The 17,635-nt window shown below is 48.7% G+C and overlaps 1 protein-coding gene across 7 annotated transcripts in view; it reads left to right on the forward strand.

Annotated features, from left to right (window-relative positions):
- Positions 1 to 17,635, forward strand: part of epha7 (eph receptor A7) — a 118,684-nt gene that overhangs the window by 36,619 nt on the left and 64,430 nt on the right. For 5 of the 7 annotated variants that reach the window (XM_061703902.1, XM_061703898.1, XM_061703903.1 and 2 more), the window contains exons 8-9: positions 9,218 to 9,326; positions 13,291 to 13,346. The exons of 1 other annotated variant lie outside the window; for it this stretch is intronic. In XM_061703902.1, coding sequence (XP_061559886.1) covers positions 9,218 to 9,326; positions 13,291 to 13,346 — 165 coding nt within the window. The remainder of the gene's footprint in view (positions 1 to 9,217; positions 9,327 to 13,290; positions 13,347 to 17,635) is intronic. One more of the 7 variants, XM_061703905.1, reaches the window with a different exon arrangement.

Below are 17,635 nucleotides of genomic sequence, written 5' to 3' on the forward strand. Positions count from 1 at the left end.
TTTTATGCCGGAAGTTTTACTGTGTCACAGTGGAGTTTTTATGCTTCTGCTGTGGTTTCTTAGTATTATAATTGAAGTTTATTGAGAATCAGAGTCGAACAGAAAGTTTCTAGTGAGGAGAGAGAAACGAAGACAAAAGACAAAGCACTAATTGTAAACAGGATGAGAAACGTAAGTCATTACATCATCTACAACAATGAAATATTAAATATGAGTGTTGCATGGGGCTGTAGTGCTACACCCTGTGATGGAAGGACAGGACAAGGACAGGAGAAGAAGCATGCAGGACAAGGGTCGTGAACCCGGCAGTACAACTGAAGTGGGGTGGGATTGGCTATGTAAATTATAAAAGTCTATAGGACAAGAGTATGAGTGAGGCGATACGCAAACAATTCGCATATTCATGAGTTATTTGTCACAATAAGTGAGTGGCCCCACACCCAGTGAAAGAGTCCCAGGGGTGTGTGCCTGCGGACACCTACAAGTGAATTGACACCATTTTACATGCACAAAGACTGACAGAAGTGTCCTGTAATTGCTGTGCCCGCACCGCGGAGGCTGAAGACCCCACCCAATCAATCGAGGGGCGGGATCGGGTCCAAGGGTCCACCCGAGAGCAGCCCGGTGGACGGGATACGTCCCACACTGAGGGACCCAAGGCGGTTCGCCGGCCCCACCGAGGCACCCCGACAACTGGCCACCCGGTGGGGGCCGCAGGGACCCAATGCCAGCCCCCCAGCCAACGCTCCTCCCCCCACTGCCCCACATGCCCCGCCACCCCTCCCCTACACCCAGGAGAGCCAGACACCCCCCCACCCCAACCTGCAGGGCACGCGATGCAGCCAGTCCCCGCCCAGCCCTAGGGCAGGACAGTGTCCCTTGTTTGTAGGAAAGGAGGACAGATAGGGGCACCCAACAAGGGCCGCCATCAAGCTAGGTTAGAACTCACCTCCCCCCCGTCATTGGCCCTACCCCGTGTATCAGTGCCCCCCCGAGTGGTGTGGTGCATTAAAATCTGGAGAGGCCAGAGAGCCAAGGGGGAGGGGGGCAGGGCTGCCAGGCACTGCTGCCTACCAGCCAAATGTGGAGGTGAGTGTGTGTGATGCATTTAAAATCCAGGGGTGTAGGCAGGGTGGTGGACAAGGCGCACGGACTAGGAAACAGTACAGATATACAAGTCCCCCAGGAACACTTTGATATATATATGTGCCCAGATGTGATGAGTGAGAAAAATATATACAGTGAGTGCCGTGAGTGTGTGCTAAGTGAGTGATTAAGAGACAGGACTCCTGCAGGTCAGGCCCATCAGGCCAGATGACCACCGACGAAGAGGGCTGCCCCACCCAGACCCGCAGCACCGACCCCGGGACCCCCGTCCCACATTCCCGCCAGTACTCACTACCCGTCCCCGAATGTGGTAGGTGGAACCCCCCAAACCAGGCAGGGACAAAATCCCCACAGCAGGCCCCACAGCCTGCAGAGGACCACCCGGCTCCCCCACGGGAAGAGGTAGAGGCGACCGCAGCGGGTCAAGGAACGGAGAGAAGAGGAGTAAGCAGGCCCGAGGAGAGAAAGAGGGGCCCCACCGCCCCCACCAGCCGTAGTGCAGCGTGGCGAGACTACTACAGTGAGTGCACGAGTAGTATATAATTGGCCTGACAGAAGTGTGACAACAAAGTCAGACAAAAGAAATAGGCAGCATGTTGCAATGGAATTGTAAGTTAGCTGTTTAAGAAGTTGATTGCAAGAGGGAAGAAGCTGTTGGAATGTCTGCTAGTTCTAGTTTGCATTGATCGGTAGCGCCAACCTGAGGGAAGGAGCCGGTGACCGGGATGTGGAGGGACCGAGAGGATTTTGCACGCTCTTGTCTTAGTTCTGGCAGCGTGCAAGTCCTCAAGGGTCGCTAAGGGGGTACCGACAATCCTTTCAGCAGTTTTGATTGTCCGTTGCAGTCGGAGTTTGTCTTTTTATGTAGTAGCACCAAACCAGAGTGATGGAAGAACACAGGATTGATTCGATGACCGCTGTGTAGAATTGCTTCAGCAGCTCCCGTGGCAGGCTGTGCTTTCTCAGAAGCCGCAGGAAGTACATCCTCTACTGGGCCTTTTTGAAGACGGAGTTGATGTTAGTCGCCCACTTCACGTCCTGAGAGACTGTAATTCCCAGGAACTTGAAGGTCTCGACGGTTGACACAAGGCAGCTGGTCGAGTATTACACTGCCAAGACAAAACCACATTGGGACACACATGTGGGACATGCCCGGAACACCTAACCAGGAAGGCGTCTGGGAGGCATCCAAATCAGATGCCCCAGCCACCTCATCTGGCTCCTCTCGATGTGGAGGAGCAGCGGCTCTACTCTGAGATCTACCGGATGACCGAGCTTCTCACCCTATCTCTAAGGGAGAACCCGGACACCCTGCGGAGGACACCCTCCTTTACCACAATGGATCGATACAAAGTCTGCATCACTGCAGACGCTGCACCGATCCACCTGTCGATCTCCTGTTCCATTCTTCCCTCACTCATAAACAAGACCCCAAGATACTTGAACTCCTCCACTTGGGGCAGGATCTCATCCCCCGAGGCGGACAGGGCATGCCACCCTTTTTCGACTGAGGACCATGGTCTCAGATTTGGAGGTGCTGATTCTCATCCCAGCCGCTTAACACTCAGCTGCGAACTGCTCCAATGGGAGTTGGAGGTCACGGCTTGATGAAAAAAAAAAAGCAGAGACGCAAGACTGAAGCCACCAAACCGGAACCCCTCTATGCCTCGGCTGCGCCTAGAAATTCTGTCCATAAAAATTATTAACAGAATCGGTGACAAAGGGCAGCCTTGGCGGAGTCCGACCCTCACCGGAAACGAGTCCGACTTACTGCCGGATATGCGGACCAAACTCTGACTCCGGTCGTACAGGGACCGAACAGCCCGTATCAGGGGGTTCGGTACCCCATACACCCGAAGCACCCCTCGAGGGACACGGTCGAACGCCTTCTCCAAGTCCACAAAACACATGTAGACTGGTTGGGCGAACTCTGCCAAGGGTTTAGAGCTGGTCCACTGTTCCACGGCCAGGACAAAAACCTCACTGCTCCTCCTGACTTCTTCAACTACCCGACGGACCCTCCTCTCCAGCACCCCTGAATAGACCTTACCAGGGAGGCTCAGGAGTGTGAGTGTGTGATCCCCCTGTATTTGGAACACACCCTCCGATCCCCCTTCTTAAAAAGGGAGACCACCACCGCAGTCTGCCAATCCAGAGGCACTGTCCCCGATGTCCACGCGATGTTGCAGAGGCGTGTCAACCAGGACAGCCCTACAACATCCAGAGCCTTGAGGAACTCCGGGGGTATCTCATCCACCCCCGGGGCCTTGCCACCGAGGAGCTTTTTAACCAATTCAGTGACCTCAACCCCAGAGATAGGAGAGCCCACCTCAGAGAACCCAGACTCTGCTCCCTCATGGGAAGGCGTGTCAGTGGAATTGAGGAGGTCTTTGAAGTATTCTCCCCACCGACTCACAATGTCCCCAGTCGAGGTCAGCAGCGCCCCATCCCCACTATACACAGTGTTGATGGTGCACTGTTCCCCCTCCCGAGACGCCGGATGGTGGACCAGAATTTCCTCGAAGCCGCCCGGAAGTCTCCTCCCATGCCCGAGTTTTTGCTTCAGCGACCAACATAGCTGCATTCCGCTTGGCCAGCCGGTACCCATCAGCTGCCTCAGGAGCCCCATGGGCCAAAAAGGCCTGATAGGACTCCTTCTTCAGCTTGAAGGCATCCCTCACCGTTGGTGTCCACCAACGGGTTCGGGGATTGCCGCCACGACAGGCAACGACCACCTTACGGCCACAGCTCCGGTCGGCCGCCTCAGCAATGGAGTCGCGGAACATGGTCCACTCGGACTCGATGTCCCCCGCATACCCCGGAACATGACCAAAGTTCTGTCGGAGGTGGGAGTTGAAACTCCTTCTGACAGGGGATTCCGCCAGACGTTCCCAGCAGACCCTCACAATACGTTTGGGCCTGCCACATCGGACCGGGATCTTCTCCCACCATCGGAGCCAACTCACCACCAGGTGGTGATCAGTTGACAGCTCCACCCCTCTCTTCACCAGAGTGTCCAAGACATGCGGGCGCAAGTCCGATGACACGACCACAAAGTCGATCATCGAACTGCAACCTAGGGTGTCCTGGTGCCAAGTGCACGTGTGGATACCCTTATGCTTGAACATGGTGTTCGTTATGGACAATCCGTGATGAGCACAGAAGTCTAATAACAGAATACCGCTCGGGTTCTGATTGGGGGGACGTTCCTCCCAATCACGGCCTTCCAGGTTCCACTGTCATTGCCCACGTGAGCATTGAAGTCCCCCAGCAGAACGATGGAGTCCCCAGGGGTAGCGCTCTGCAGCACCCCCTCCAAGGACTCCAAATAGGGTGTGTACTCTGAACTGCTGTTTGGTGCATAGGCACAAATAACAGTCAGGACCCGTCCCCCCACCCAAAGGCGGAGGGAGGCTACCCTCTCGTCCACCGGGGTGAACCCCAACGTACAGGCGCCGAGCCGGGGAGCAATAAGTATACCCACACCTGCTCGGCGCCTCTCTTGCCCACGGTGGACTCTCACCGTGGGCAAGAGAGTCCAACCCCTCTCGAGAGGACTGGTACCAGAGCCCAAGCTGTGCGTGGAGCCGAATCCGACTATATCTAGTCAGAACTTCTCGACCTCACACACCAGCTCGCGCTCCTTCCCTGCCAGAGAGGTGACATTCCACGTCCCGAGGGCCAACTTCTGTAGCCGGGGATCGGATCGCCAAGGTCCCCGCCTTCGGCCACCACCCAGCTCGCACTGCACCCGACCCCTATGGCCCCTCCCACAGGTGGTGAGACCATGGGAAGGGGGACCCACGTTACCCTTTTGGGCTGTGCCCGGCCAGGCCCCATGAGTGCAGGCCCGGCCACTAGGTGCTCGCCTTCGAGCCCCACCTCCGGTGACCCGTGTCCGGGCAAGGGAAAGCTGAGTCCATTTTTTGTCGTCATCATAAGGTGTCTTTGAGCTGTGCTTTGTCTGGTCCCTCACCTAGGACCTTTTTGCCATGGGTGACCTTGCCAGGGGCATAAAGCCCCAGACAACTTAGCTCCTAGAATCATTGGGACACACAAACCCCTCCACCACGATAAGGTGACGGCTCAAGGAAGGGCCCCACAGAAATGTGACAACAAACTCAAGTATAAAAATTGCCAGCATGTTGTAATGGAATTGTAGGTTAGGTGTTTAAGAAGTTGATTGCAAGAGGGAAGAAGCTGTTGGAATGTCTGCTAGTTCGAGTTTGCATTGATCGGTAACGCCTACCTGAGGGAAGGAGCTGGAACAGCTGGTGACCGGGATGTGGAGGGTCCGAGAGGATTTTCCATTCTCTTGTCTTAGTTCTGGCAGCGTGCAAGTCCTCAAGGGTGGGTAGGGGGGTACCGACAATCCGTTCAGCAGTTTTGATTGTCTGTTGCAGTCGGAGTTTGTCCTTTTTTGTAGCAGCACCAAACCAGACTGTGATGGAAGAACACAGGACTGACTCCGTGTTGAACTGCCTCAGCAGCTCCTGTGGCAGGCCGTGCTTTCTCAGAAGCCGCAGGAAGTACATCCTCTGCTGGGCCTTTTCGAGGACGGAGTTGATGTTGGTCGCCCACTTCAGGTCCTGAGAGACTGTAATTCCCAGGAACTTGAAGGTCTCAACGGTTGACACAAGGCAGCTGGACAATGTGAGGGGCAGCTGTGGCGAAAGATGCCTCCTGAAGTCCATGATCATCAACTTCAGGAGTTTGACAGCCGGGTGCGCTGAGGTGCAGTCGTTCGGGTCGAGCGAGAAGAGCAGCGGAGAGAGGACACAACCTTGGGGCGCCCCAGTGCTGATGCTGCGTGTGGAGGAGGTGGCCTCCCCCAGCCTCACCTGCTGTGTCCTCCCCATCAGGAAGCTGTAAATCCACTGGCAGATGGCAGGTGAGACGCCGAGCTGGAGAAGCTTGGATGAAAGGAGATCAGGGATGATGGTGTTGAACGCTGAGCTGAAGTCCACGAACAGGATCCTCGCGGAGGTCCCTGCACTGTTGAGGTGTTCTAGGATGAAGTGCAGTCCCATGTTGACTGCATCATCCGCAGACCTGTTCGCTCGGTAGGCAAACTGCAAGGGGATCCAGCAGGGGACCTGTGACGCTCTTGAGGGGATTCAGCACGAGACGTTCAAAGGACTTCAGGACCACAGATGTCAAGGTGACAGGCCTGTAGTCATTTAGACTCGAGATTGTAGGTTTCTTGGGGACTGGAATGATCGTGGAGCGTTTGAAACAGGACGGTACTTCGCACAGTTCCAGAGATCTATTGAATATCTGTGAGAAGACTGGAGCGAGCTGGACCGCCCAGACTTTGAGGTAGGATGGGGACACAAGGTCCGGGCCTGCCGCTTTGTTAATCTTTTGTTGTTTGAAGAGGAGTCTCACATCCTGTTCGTGGATGGTTAACGCAGAAGTCGGTTGTGTGATTGTGGTCGGTGGTGCGGCTGGGTGGGTTTGGGGTGTGAAAGTGTCCTTTTCAAATCTGCAGTCGAAGGTATTCAAGTCGTTGGCTAGTGTGCTCGTGTTCTCAGCTTGGGGGGACCATCGCTTGTAATTTGTCAGCGATTGGAATGCATGCCAGACTGATTTAGTTGTTAGCGCTCAACTGTTTTTCCAACTTTGCTGCATAGTTACTCTTTGCAATGTTAATTTCTTTATTCAGCTGGTTTCTAGCACCATTATACAGGGCCCTGTCCCCGTTCTGATATGCATCCTCCTTAGCTTGGCGAAGCTGCTTAAGTTTGGCAGTGAACCACGGCTTGTTGTTGTTGAATGTGTGAAATGACTTTGTTGGTACACAAACCTCTTCACAGAAACTGATATAGGATGTGACAGTGTCCGTATATTCATCCAGGCTGCCAGCTGAATTTTCAAAGACACTCCAGTCTGTGCAGTCTAAACAGCTTTGAAGTTCTATCTTTGCTTCATTGGTCCACTTTTTCACTGTTTTCACTGTAGGCTTTGCCTATTTAAGTTCTTGCCTGTATGTCGGTATTAAGTGAATTAAGCAGTGATCAGACGAGCCCAGGGCGGCACGAGGTATAGCACGGTATGCGTTGTTTAGCGTAGTATAGCAGTGGTCTGAAATGTTATTTTCCCTGGTAGGACAGTCGATGAGCTGCTTGTATTTAGGGAGTTCGTGTTTGAGTTTAGCTTTGTTAAAGTCCCCGAGAATAATGAGGGGTGAGTCCGGGTGTTTCGTTTACTTGTTCGGCGAGCATTATTAGTGCAGCTTACAGTTCAAAAACAGCGACTCCAAATGCGGGCTGCAGTGTGTGCTGAGCTCCGTGACGTCCGTACACCATTTTTCGTTGATATAGAAGCATATCCCGCCGCCTTTTGTTTTCCCCAATGATTCCATGTCGCGGTCTGCTCGGTGAAGGTGGAAGCCGGGAAGCATGACGGCGCCATCGGGTACAGCCTCACAAAGCCAGGTCTCCGTAAAGTACATGGCGGCGGAACGTCCGAAGTCTTTACTGGTCTTTATCAGAAGACGAAGCTCATCCATTTTGTTGGGTAGGGAGCGTACATTAGCGAGGTGGATCGACAGGAACGCCAATCTGTATCATCTCTTGCGGAGCTTCACTTGGATGGTGGCTCGCTTCCCTCTGTGGCGCCGCCTCGGCCTCCATGCGCCGAAGACCGCGGACGCCGTTCCGGTGAGTAACTCGGGGAAAAAACTGGGCGGATTTGCGAAAGTTGGTGAAAGAAAGTCCGGAGTAGCCTCCTTTATGGTTAGCAAGTCTCGCCTTGTGTAAGTGAGTCGTATAATGTCTCCAAAGACGAACAAAAAACACAAAAACAAAAACAATACTAGAGAGCGCGTAACCGAGGCGACCACACTGGTAGGTGCCATCTTGGACACATTCCTATTTGCTCTGGCAGTAGAGCCTTTGGCTGTTTGGCTTCGCGGAGAGGAGAAAGTCGTAGGTATCACAAGGTACAGCATCACCCACAAACTGTCCCTCTATGCAGACAATCTGTTGCTTTATGTGTCAAACCCGTTGTCATCTATTTCAGTGATCACGTATATCCTGACTCAATTCGGCAACTATTCTGGCTCCAGTGTGTTTTCAATGAGACCCGGAGACCCTTTATGGAATATTTGGATAAAATTGAGATCCACCCAGATAGCGACTTAATGCCCCCTGCCCAATTCCCCCTTCTTTTTTTTCATGTCTTTGTGTATGTGTGATGACGTGTCCATTATTTTTTGAATATCTTTGTTTCCTGCTGCTATTGCTTGATGCAAATGTACTGTGTATATGCACATATCTACCTGAGTCTTTCAATATGTCATTGTTGAGACTTTTTAAAAAAAGAGAGAGAGAGAAAATGCTTGTTTAATAAACCGTTCATGCTTACGTTTCATATTGTTTGCTGTCCTGAGAAAACAGTTCTTTTTTTCCTCAGCTATGGAGACACATTGGCTGGGCAGTATGCTCAGAAATCTATGTTCCAAGAAAATTGTGAAATAAAAAGATTTAAACAAAAAAAATGTCCTTACGCAAAACAAATAATTTTACAATTCTCTATGCGCCCTGTAAGGCATATGATTGCTAAAAGTATAATCACAACAGTGCTTGTCAATCCAATGTTATGCATTGTTTATACAGTGTATATGTATATATGGTAAAAGTAAAAGTACTGAAGCCACCCAGTGAAGTAAAAGTACAACAGTACACACTTATAAATGTACTTAAGTAAAAAAAGTAAAAAGTAAATTTATATTTTCCAGCCCAATAATAAAATACTTATCGGGAGATTTTTGTATCTCTCCAGATGATTGAGATGCAACTTACTTTACAACTCAAGTCAGAGTAAGTTAATGTTTTTGACCAATGCCAATTTCAGGCATTCGTTTATGAAATCAGCAATTTGACAATGGCAGCAGTCCAGGCTCAAGCCTAGTCACAGCTGTTGACAGCTATTTTGGGGGTGGATCGAGGGAAAAGAGGCTGGCATATCAGTCCCCATGCTGCTGTTAACTGTGCCCAATCATGTCATCAACTGTAGTCTTTAATGTGCTCAGGTTAATGCTGAGTATGTCTATTTTTCTGCATGTTTGTCCGTGTATGTTTATGTGTGTGCGTGTCCCTCTCATCAGCTGCAATTGTCTCCAGCGAGCAGAACCCTGTCATCATCATAGCAGTGGTAGCAGTGGCAGGAACCATAAGCCTGGCGTTCATGGTGTTTGGCTTTATCATCGGGAGAAGGTATGCTTTCTCGGGACCCATTGACTCGCCACATTTGTAAATTTTTGATTCCCAATTAGCTTTTCTGTTATTCACAGGCCACATCGTCACGCGCATACATACACATCCATCTTGTCATAGCATGTTTGTGCAAATGGATTGTGATCTTTTTGTCCCTTGAGTTCCAACATAATTATCTGTGTCATCTCTGTGATGGACTTCTTTTTCAAGGTTTCTTAGGAATCTGTCACACGATAAGCAGGTTTAGTGTCAAAGACTGCATGATGACGCATCATATCAGGAATACATACACACCACAAGTTGCTAGACACATTCTTTGCTATGGTAGATTTCTCTTGATATGGCATGATTTAAATTTTAAAAAAGTCTAATACAGATGTGTAATACATATTATGTATTACAAATGTGTTTGACTGATATTTTTGAGGTACAATAATTATTTCAATCAGATTTATTTTGAAAATTATGTCAATCTATACAGTATACCCTGATATATCAACACAACAACACTGATGTAGCCAAGAAATAGTATGAATGTCTATAATGGCAACAGAGACATTAAAAGCCAATAGATGCTGATCCTGTGACATATTTCTCCTTCACACATTTGTTTCTGACCTCGAACTGGAAACCCCTTGCTTAAATTTCCCTTTAACATTATAAAGATCATTACACTCTGGACCAAAGAATTGGGACACTTTACCATTACCTGAAGAGAAAGAAAATAAATAACTCTTATGGGAAGGGTGACTGGAAGATTTTGGAGTGATTTCTGAAGGGTGTTGGATAAACAAATAAAATTGCATTCCCCTAATTGTTATAGTGACATACTGTAGAAGTAGAGAAATTAATACGAAGGGGGCCCATGGACACCTAACTCATTATTGACTAATTGACTGTGTGTCCTATTACCTTTGTAAAAAAAAAAAATAAGATCACTAAATGATCACCTACCTATCTCTCTTTCTCAGCAAGCTCTCGAACACCCGGCTTCGGTTGTAATTGTGAACATGCATGCAGCGAGCTCAGCTCCATCCTTCCGCGTCCGCTTACATCCAGCTAAGCTCTCGCCAGCCGCCGTGACCTTTCTACATTCCACCACGGTGGACAGCGCCGCTGACACCAGCCCCCACCAGCCGGGCTTCCTGCTCACTCACTTTCCTGTTATTATCATCTGATTAGTGGAAAGCGGCTTTGAGTGTCTCAAGAAGCGCTATAGAAGTTTAATGTGTTGTTATTATTAATATTATGAAATAAAAAGCTTTAATAATCGCATTAGAGACACAGAGGGAATGATATGTATGTGTACGTATATACATTTATTATTAATTTACATTTATTTTAAATATGTGACTGACTCAGATATGAGCAGTTAGCTTGAAGCTGCTCGTGAAAGCGATCCCCGCGAGGACGTCAGGACTTGCAGTTAAAATCACTCATGAGTACGTTCACTGCGTAGTACGTCCTTCCTTGCGCAAATGAATCACTTATCGTACTAGTACATCGCTCCTTAGCGGATCACAAACGAAGAAGTTCCACGAACGAATCACTCTTCAGTTCTTCAGTACACTCAGTTCACTGAACGAATCATTCAGTTCACTTAAGACCCTCCCCCGCTTGCACGGCGCCGCCTGACGCTGGCTGCCCTTTGGTCATTCGCCGAAGTGAGTGACAACGCTGCCGAATCGCAAATAACATGACAGTACGTATAATGAAGTCCCACCCCCGCCTGCACGCTGGCTGCTCACTGGTCATGGTGGTCATTCAACATTCCGTTTCCGCTCCCAGCCAACTCGCTTGCCTGGTGGCGGATGGCAGCCAAGATAAAAGAACGAATCATTTCATAAACTGATTCGCTTCAGTTCGTTCACTAAAAAGATTTGTTCTTCTGTACGAAACGTTCGCGAACGAAACAACACTAAGTCAGATTCACTCCTCATTATTCTCAGGGACTTTAACAAAGCTAAACTCAACCAGAAACTCCCTAAATACAATAGCACATTGACTGTCCGACCAGGGAAAACAACATTCTAAACCACTGTTATACCACGCTAAATGATGCATACCATGCCATCCCTCGCGCAGCTCTGGGGTCGTTTGATCACTGTTTAATTCACTTTATACCTACATAAAGGAAAAAACTTAAATGTGTGAAGCCTTTGGTGAAAACAGTGAAGCAAAGTTAGAACTTCAAGACTGTTTAGACTGCACAGATTGGAGTGTCTTTGAAACTTCAACTGGCAGCCTGGATGAATATACGGACTGTGTCACATCAGGTTTTTGTGAGGATGTGTGTGTACCAACAAAGACATTTTGCACTTTTAATAACAACAAACCGTGGTTCACTGACAAACTTAAGTAACTTCGACAGGCTAAAGAGGTCGTATTGGGGACAGAGCCCTGTATAATTGCACTAGAAACTAGCTGACAAAAGAAATTCACATCGCAAAGAGAAATTATGCAGAAAAGATAGAAAAGCAGTTTAGCGCAAACAACTGGCCGGGATTACATCACTAACCAACTACAAGCGACCATCCTCCCAAGCAGAGAACAATGAAGGACTAGCCAAGAATAACACGCGGCGGAATTGCGGCTCCATTCAGCAGTAGCTCACGCCTCTGCACGACCAGTCAGGTGGGAAATGACAAAACCGATTTTCGCCCGCTCGGTGGGGAAGGCAGCTGCCTGCAGCTCAAAGTGGAGTTCGCACTGAGTGATGAACGGCTTAATATTCCCAGAATCTCCAGAGAACCTCTCCGGTCGAAAGAGCTGTGGGCAGACAGCAGCGGAGGTGGCAGGTGGCTGCATGGTAACTGCTTCACATAGAAACTTTGGTACCGTGGCGGTATCGGGTGTTGTGCCAACTGGTTCCTTCTTCTGAATCATTTTCACAAGAACTTCAAACTGTGAGGCCACCTGTCTCGTCATATTGTCCTGATGCTCTGACAGTCCCTCTAGATGAAGGTGGATGGCAGCAAGCTGCTCATCCTGCTTCGAGAGTTGTTGTCCCTGCGCTTGAAGGGCTTTGCACACCGGGTCTGAGTCTGCTGGGTCCATGTTATGGCCAGTTCGTTCTGTCATGAACGGAAGAGGATAGGACACAAATATGCACTACTCCACTTCAAATGGACAGTTTAAAAAAAAAGAGAGGTTTTATATACGGGCAGAGGTCAGCACACACGCAGGCAATCCGAAAAAAGGCAACAGTATCCAAAAACGTGCGGAAAAAGGCAAGGTCGATAATCGGAACAGGGTCTAGTCTTACTGTGAGTCGGTGACGTGGAAACAAGGAATGCTGGAACACGACGACAAGGTACAACGAACTGGCGACGAGAAAGAATGAGACACGAGGTTAAATGCAAGGGGTAATTAGGGTAAAAAGGTTGCGGGGGCAGTAGCTTTGGCAGGGATGCCCAGACTTCCCTCTCCCCAGCCACTTCATCCAACCATTCCCACTCACAGTCATGCCTACGGGCAATTTAGAGTCTCCAATTAATGCATGTTTTTGGGATGTGGGAGGAAACCAGAGTGCCCGGAGAAAACCCACGCAGGCACGGGGAGAACATGCAAACTCCACACAGGCGGGGCCGGGGATGGAACCCGGATCCAGTGTGTTCCACTAATGTGTATGTTTTCACTGTGATGGGTAAAATGCAGAGAACAAATTTCGTGTGCATGCATGCCTGTTCATGACAATAAAAGGTGATTCTGTGCCGTTATATTTACGATGGTAATGTCGGAAGTTTGACTTGACAGTTTTGACTTTTTTTTTTTTTACATGGGGAGGTCAACCAGCATCTCCAAATCAATTGCTTTTTAATGTTGCACTGGACATGATTAGACACTTTTGTAGATGACAATATGTTTAATGTATTGTCGGTTGCTACATTGACATTCTTGGAATTAAATGTGTTTATTCTATGCAGTCATCTGATTGTGCCTCTCTCTCCTTTTGCCACTGCAGGCACTGCGGGTACAGTAAAGCGGACCAAGAGGGAGACGAGGAGCTTTACTTTCAGTGTGAGCGCATACACAGACAGTACTTTTTCATAAAAAGTGATGGAGTGCCTAGGAGAATAAAATTCAAAGCCAAACAGTTTAAGGAGCAAGATTTGTTAAAGTGATGCTTCCAGGCAAATTCTATCTATTCTATGTTTTTTAAACACTGATATAGCGCCCCCTAATGATGCCCCTCAAGACACCACTCCAGACAGCTACCCCAGGAATAATACACTCCAGTGGTAGACTGCTGATTTAAAAAAGGGCTACTTCAGTGCTACAGGTCCTGAACTGTTACTGCTAAATACACTCTCTTCCAAACATGTTGTAACAGACCATATTTCTTCATTTTTATTTGAAAACATCATACATACTGTGGGCGGCACGGTGACCGACTGGTTAGAGCGCCGACTGGGATAGGCTCCAGCACGCCCGCGACCCAAGTGAGGAGAAGCGGCTCAGAAAATGGATTGATGGATGGATACATACTGTAAAAATAAGACAATGTAGACAATGTAGCCTTAACTTGTCTTTAACTCAATCACTGCCACCCATTTTCAAAACAGAGTTTCCCCCATATTGCCAGCCATTTTGCAACATTTTGACTGATCTTTCAAGAACTAAAGAATACTGTTCTTCTGCAATATTAGCACTGAACTTAACAAAGAAAGAATAGTCTCTCTCATATCACCAGAATTTTTTTTTGTTTATAGCTTTTTTTGTTCTTTAGTAATGGTTTGTAACTTCTGCTGCGGCATACGCCTTGTGTCGGCCGGTCCTTCAGCTTGATACTCCTCACGTGCACAGATACTGCCTCTGCATGGTTCTGAGCACCATATTGCTTCATATGAATGTGCAAACAAAATCAACTATTTACGATACACTGTTGAATATGATCCATACTATAGGCATCATCATACACAGACTTTTGTCATGAAGCTGTGGTTCCTAAAATAATAATAATAATAAGGAATGTGACTGAATGGTTGTTTGTTTATATGTCCACTGCGATTGGTTGACGACCAGTTTAGAGTGTACCCCACCTCTCACCCGAAGATAGCTGGGATAGGTTCCAGCACGCCCACGACCTTAGTGAGGATAAGCAGTACAGAAAATGGATGGATGGATGGATAATCATAATAATAATAATAAGAGCGCACAGTGGACGACTGGTTAGCACATCTGCCTCACAGTTCTGAGGACCCAGATTCAAATCCGGCCTCGTCTCTGTGGCGTTTGCATGTTCTCTCTGTGCCTACGTGGGGGTTTTCTCCAAGTATATTCCGGTTTCCTCCCACATTCCCAAAACATGCATAACATGCTAATTGAAGACTATAAATTGGCCATAGGAGTGAATGGTTGTGCCCTGCGATTGGCTGATGACCAGTATAAGGTGTACCCCGCCCACAGTCAGCCGGTATAGGCTCCAGCATGCCCGCGACCCTATTCAAGATAAGCAGTATGGAAAATGGATGGATGGATGTTGATCATGAAATTTTGTCATTGTCAGAAAGAAAATGCTAACATTAAACTCTGGGATCTGTAACAGACTGCAACTGACAAAAAAGGCAGGTTAAACGAACCATTGTTCAGTTTTCTTATTTGCACTCGGCTGACTGCCAGCTGAGGCACTTTAATCATTAATTCATCTTCCGTTTCACTTATCCTCACTAGGGTCGCAGGCGTACTGGAGCCCATCCCAGCTATCTCTGGGTGAGAGGCGGGGTACACCCTGAACTGGTCGCCAGCCAATCGCAGGGCACAAATAAACAAACAACCATTCGCACTCACATTCATACCTACGGGCAATTTAGTCTTCAATTAACCTACCCTGCATGTTTTTGGGATGTGGGAGGAAACCAGTGTACCCGGAGAAAACCCACAGAGGCACGGGGAGAACATGCAAACTCCAGACAGGCGGGCCCGGGATTTGAACCCGAGTCCTCAGAACTGTGAGCCAGATGTGCTAACCAGTCGTCCACCGTGCCGCTGTACTTTAATCAATTAAACAAAAACACTACATATAAGTGATGGAGGGTTAATAATAATAATAATAACAATAATAATAATTAGCGGGTTAGGCGACGGCACGGTGGCCGACTGGTTAGAGCGTCAGCTCTAACCAGCGTTAGACCCAGGTTCAATCCCCGGCCCCGCCTGTGTGGAGTTTGCATGTTCTCCCCGTGCCTGCGTGGGTTTTCTCCGGGCACTCCGGTTTCCTCCCACATCCCAAAAACATGCAATAATTGGAGACTCTAAATTGCCCGTAGGCGTGACTGTGAGTGCGAATGGTTGTCTGTTTGTATGTGCCCTGCGATTGGCTGGCAACCAGTTCAGGGTGTACCCCGCCTCCTGCCCGATGACAGCTGGGATAGGCTCCAGCACGCCCGCGACCCTAGTGAGGATAAGCGGCTCAGAAAATGGATGGATGGAAGGGTTAGGCGACCTCCGGGCGCCTTAACCCTCTAGTTCCTGCGGAAAGCCCAATACTCCAAACCTCATGAATAGTTCACATGCAATAATATTGTACACATCAAACAGTGCAAGGTTTTATTGCAATGCTTCAAGATAGACAATATTTTTTGTCATCTTATTCTCTGCCAGTATACACAAATCATTAGATCTGCCAACCCTTGCGCAACCAACATAAAACTGACCATGAGACAAACATCGAGAACGCAAATCCAGTCCAGCAACTTTCAGAGAGTTACCTTGTGACTTGTTGATACTTGTTGCAAAACAAATTGATATTGGAAACTGAAGCCTTCTGAATTGAACTGGTAAATCATTATCTGAATCAGAAACATCGTTATTTGCCAAGTATGTCCAAAAAACACACAAGGAATTTGTGTCCGGTAGTTGGAGCCGCTCTATTTTTTTAAGAACAAGGGTGATGTGCAGAGCTGTGGGAACTATACAGGAATAAAGTTGATGAGCCACACAATGAAGTTATTGGAAAGAGTAGTGGAGGCTAGACTCAGGACAGAAGTGAGTATTTACGAGCAACAGTATGGTTTCATGCCGAGAAAGAGTACCACAGATGCATTATTTGCCTTGATGATGTTGATGGAAAAGTACAGAGAAGGTCAGAAGGAGCTACATTGTGTCTTTGTAGATCTAGAGAAAGCCTATGACAGAGTACACAGAGAGGAACTGTGGTACTGCATGCGGAAGTCTGGAGTGGCAGAGAAGTCCATCCATCCATTTTCTGAGCCGCTTTTCCCCACGAGGGTCGCGGGCGTGCTGGAGCCTATCCCAGCTGTCGTCGGGCAGGAGGTGGGGTACACCCTGAACTGGTTGCCAGCCAATCGCAGGGCACATAGAAACAAACAACCATTCGCACTCACAGTCATGCCTACGGGCAATTTAGAGTCTCCAATTAATGCATGTTTTTGGGATGTGGGAGGAAACCAGAGTGCCCGGAGAAAACCCACGCAGACACGGGGAGAGCATGCAAACTCCACACAGGCGGGGCCGGGGATTGAAGCCGGGTCCTCAGAACTGTGAGGCTGATGCTCTAACCAGTCGTCCACCGTGCCGCCCTGGCAGAGAAGTATGTTAGAATAATACAGGACATGTACGAGGGCAGCAGAACAGCGGTCAGGTGTGCTGTAGGTGTGACAGACCAATTTAAGGTGGAGGTGGGACTGCATCAGGGATCAGCCCTGAGCCCCTTCCTGTTTGCAGTGGTGATGGATAGGCTGACAGATGAGGTTAGACTGGAATCCCCGTGGACCATGATCTTTGCAGATGACATTGTGATCTGCAGTGGAAGCAGGTGGAGGAACAGTTAGAAAGATGGAGGCATACACTGGAAAGCAGAGGAATGAAGATTAGCCGAAGTAAGACAGAATACATGTGCATGAATGAGAGGGGTGGACATGCATGAATGAGAGGGGTGGAGGGAGAAGAGTGAGGCTACAGGGAGAAGAGATAGCAAGTATGGAGGACTTTAAATACTTGGGGTCAACCGTCCAGAGCAATGGTGAGTGTGGTCAGGAAGTGAAGAAACGGGTCCAAGCAGGTTGGAACGGGTGGAGGAAGGTGTCAGGTGTGTTATGTGACAGAAGAGTCTCTGCTCGGATGAAGGGCAAAGTTTATAAAACAGTGGTGAGGCCAGCCATGATGTACGGATTAGAGACAGTGGAACTGAAGAGACAACAGGAAGCAGAGCTGTAGGTGGCGGAAATGAAGATGTTGAGGTTCGCTCTCGGAGTGACCAGGTTGGATAAAATTAGAATTGAGCTCATCAGAGGGACAGCCAAGGTTTGATGTTTTGGAGACAAAGTTAGAGAGAGCAGACACGTCCA

This window comes from Phycodurus eques, chromosome 18, assembly GCF_024500275.1.
Source record: "Phycodurus eques isolate BA_2022a chromosome 18, UOR_Pequ_1.1, whole genome shotgun sequence".
In the NCBI taxonomy this organism is placed as follows: domain Eukaryota; kingdom Metazoa; phylum Chordata; class Actinopteri; order Syngnathiformes; family Syngnathidae; genus Phycodurus; species Phycodurus eques.